At 42.7% G+C, this 2,754-nt stretch overlaps 1 protein-coding gene and 1 long non-coding RNA gene across 6 annotated transcripts in view; one reads left to right on the top strand and one right to left on the bottom strand.

Annotated features, from left to right (window-relative positions):
- Positions 1 to 430, top strand: part of LOC106962182 (uncharacterized) — a 4,615-nt gene extending 4,185 nt beyond the window's left edge. Inside the window, exon 2 of the long non-coding RNA XR_001427921.1 lies at positions 11 to 430. This is a non-coding gene — a long non-coding RNA (uncharacterized LOC106962182). The remainder of the gene's footprint in view (positions 1 to 10) is intronic.
- Positions 143 to 2,754, bottom strand: part of LOC106962181 (FH1/FH2 domain-containing protein 3-like) — a 110,683-nt gene continuing 108,071 nt past the window's right edge. For 4 of the 5 annotated variants that reach the window (XM_015056415.1, XM_015056416.1, XM_015056418.1 and 1 more), the window contains 3 exons: positions 2,484 to 2,670; positions 1,174 to 1,335; positions 143 to 1,080 (listed from right to left, as the gene is read on the bottom strand). In XM_015056415.1, the coding sequence (XP_014911901.1) occupies positions 998 to 1,080; positions 1,174 to 1,335; positions 2,484 to 2,670 (432 nt within the window). In that variant the 3' untranslated portion in view covers positions 143 to 997. Of the gene's footprint in view, positions 1,081 to 1,173; positions 1,336 to 2,483; positions 2,671 to 2,754 lie in introns of those variants that run through there. The other variant, XR_001427920.1, reaches the window with a different exon arrangement.

Below are 2,754 nucleotides of genomic sequence, written 5' to 3'. Positions count from 1 at the left end.
CATAGCTAAGGTGAGAATCTAGGGAATTCAGGGAATACACAATGAGACAGCCTTTTTGGCATCCGTAGTCAGGATTTTTGAAGACAAAATATACAAAAAAAGGGATGACTCCAGATTTTCACAGCAGTGTACTTAAAGACAAAAAAAAAAAAAAAAAAAAAAAAAATACCTACACTAATAAATTCCTTCTTCACCTGTAAACTAATGCGCCTCTGCCTTGAATCTGTCCACTTCAGTCAGGTTAAAAACTGTGCCGCTGAATAGCTGGCACATTGACGAGCATATTGTCAGAGTCAAGATGTCAGAGTGTTTCATCAGTGTCAAGCATCTCACATTCCAACGATAGCCAACGTTTACATCCAGTGCAAATGTTCCTTTTTTTTTTTTTTAAGCACCTTTTCGGACCAAAATGAAACACAAAATTACCCCAGTAGTAAACAACAAAATAACCATCTTCACTAAGCCATCTATTCAATAGATGAAATGTCATTTAGCTCAGCTATACGTTGTTCAACCCCCCGGCAAAAAAGGTCATTTTAAGGGTTCCGGTTCTGCTGCCACATTCAACCCTTTGGATCCAGGGAAGGCTGCAGGGATTGGAGCTCGTGCACTGACAGCCTTAGGCGCACGCAAAACAAAGAAAAAAACCTCTGTGGGCACTCGGACGCGAGTCGCGTTTGAAGGATGACCGTGACAAAGCCTTGCGAAAGCAGCCGTTCTGTGATCATCCAGCAAAAGCCAAGCTTAGTGGTTTGAATGCAAAGCCGTTTTTCCTGCCCACAGGTTTAAGATTAAGATTGTTCGCAGCGGTTTTCCCCTCTCGCTTGTATCACAGTGCGTAAACCAAACAGCTCATCCCAGCTCGCTGTGGGTTGAGTGCCAAATTAGAGAGGTGGGGACGGGGAGGGGGGCGGAGGTTTCCAGTCTGGATCAGAAGTTAGGGGGGCAGTGAAAGGGCCGACAGTCGTCTTAATGTCCAGCGCGATTGTGGTCTTCCTCACACCTGCAGCTCCGAGCCACCAGACAAGCCGAGAGCATTTGCCTCTTCTGTCGTCAAGCCGCCCTTCAGCGTCCTCCTTACTGTGTGGTCGAGAGGGAAAACCAACAATAATGAAAACGAAGGTAGCAGAGGCATTTCTTGTTTTTGATCATATTTGCGCACACAGCACCCACATGATTTCCTGTTAAGTCGGGATCGTCTCCTTTCGCGAGGTAGCGTTCTCGGGCCGGGCCCCTGAGTGGCGGATCGAACGATCCTCTCCATGATCTCGTCGGCTGTGTCGTCCGTGCAGTTCACAGGGTCATCGCTGGCAGAACACCACGGAGCAAGACGTCCTGGAACAAACGCAGCCGAACCAAATGAAAACTAACATGCTATGCTGGAGCAAATGAGTTAGGAGATTGCAAGTTCCATGAATGACATGGCTAAATCTTTAACTCACGTAGTCACAATGACATTTGCGGAAGCTAAATAGGGGGAAAAGCTAAGTTTGCGTCTCGATGAAAAGGAAGATCTGCTCCGTAAATAACCTCTTTAAACTGTGTCTCTCTGAACTGAGGCAGTTTGACCAGATTTGAATGAGGTCTTTTGCGTGCACTTGTGGAAAGATTTTCTAAATTTGCGTGTTTTTGAGTAAGCTACAATAGAAGCAAACGCAGCTTTCTTAAAGTCTGTCTTGACCTATTTCTTCAGATATGTATCAAAAATACTCCCTACTAAAGTAGCAAATGAAAAAGAGGCAAACATGTCTTGGTGGGCTGATGGATTTGCTTAAAAGTAGCTCAGGGTTATTAAAAAAAATATGAAAATCATTCTGTCTATGTGTGAGGTTTGACTGATATTTTGGTCAATAATTTCTCTTACTGAATGTTTTATGGCCGAGGAGGGAATAATTGTGACTTAAAGTAAAAATAGATGTAAACTGATCCCACCTGCTTAATGCAATGAGCTTTGTGAATCCAGTGCAGAAACAAAGCAAATTGCAGCAGATTGGATTGTTCTGTATATTAATTGATTTTTTTATGGTAACAAACCTAGATCTTGTGGGAGTGACATGCATGTTACTGTTCAGCACAATGTTATATTAGTTATTTATTTTTGCACATTTAACTTTTTTTCTTTGACCTTTTAGGGATTTGAACACAAACCATAGACTGGATACCTTAGAAAATAAACACAGGCTTAGAAAAAAAAAAAAAATAGTAGATTAATCATGATGTCAATATTACACAATTTTGAACATTTAGCTTGATTTTTCTTCTTTACTCAACAAGTTATGTGACCAGAAGTTGTTCAAAAGGGGAAATGTTTGAAATAATTGGACGATAAGCATTTGATGATGTTCAAAAAATCATTCATCGTAACTCAGACCTGATGAGATTGCACGACGGGGTAAAGCTTATAATTCTCGTGCCTGTGCCATTGATGGTTTCATAAAAGCACACATTCACAAGTTATAAAGTACCACTGCTTTCTGACCGACCTCTGAGGCTGCCTCCTCTGGTACGATTCCTTAGGCCGGGCACTGTGGATGTGCTGCTCTCTGCATCCGTCAGACCAGTTTTCAACATGGCCTTCATGTTTTCATGTTCCGCTGCGTCGTCAGCACCCTGGATACCCCGAGACTGACTCTCCTGTGCGTCTGAGGAGGCCCCTCCAAATTTACCGCTCTGCAAGGGTTTAAGGAAAGAGGTGAAAACTTTAAACGTGCCTCTTTTCATAGCCTTTCCCAGACTGAAAATAGGAGAAGTTAG

Source organism: Poecilia latipinna, unplaced genomic scaffold (assembly GCF_001443285.1).
Source record: "Poecilia latipinna isolate Pla-1442-1.1 unplaced genomic scaffold, P_latipinna-1.0 Scaffold1382, whole genome shotgun sequence".
Classification (NCBI taxonomy): Eukaryota; Metazoa; Chordata; class Actinopteri; order Cyprinodontiformes; family Poeciliidae; genus Poecilia; species Poecilia latipinna.
The sequence above is the reverse complement of the archived record's forward strand: the minus strand, read 5'-3'. Positions and strand labels throughout refer to the sequence as shown.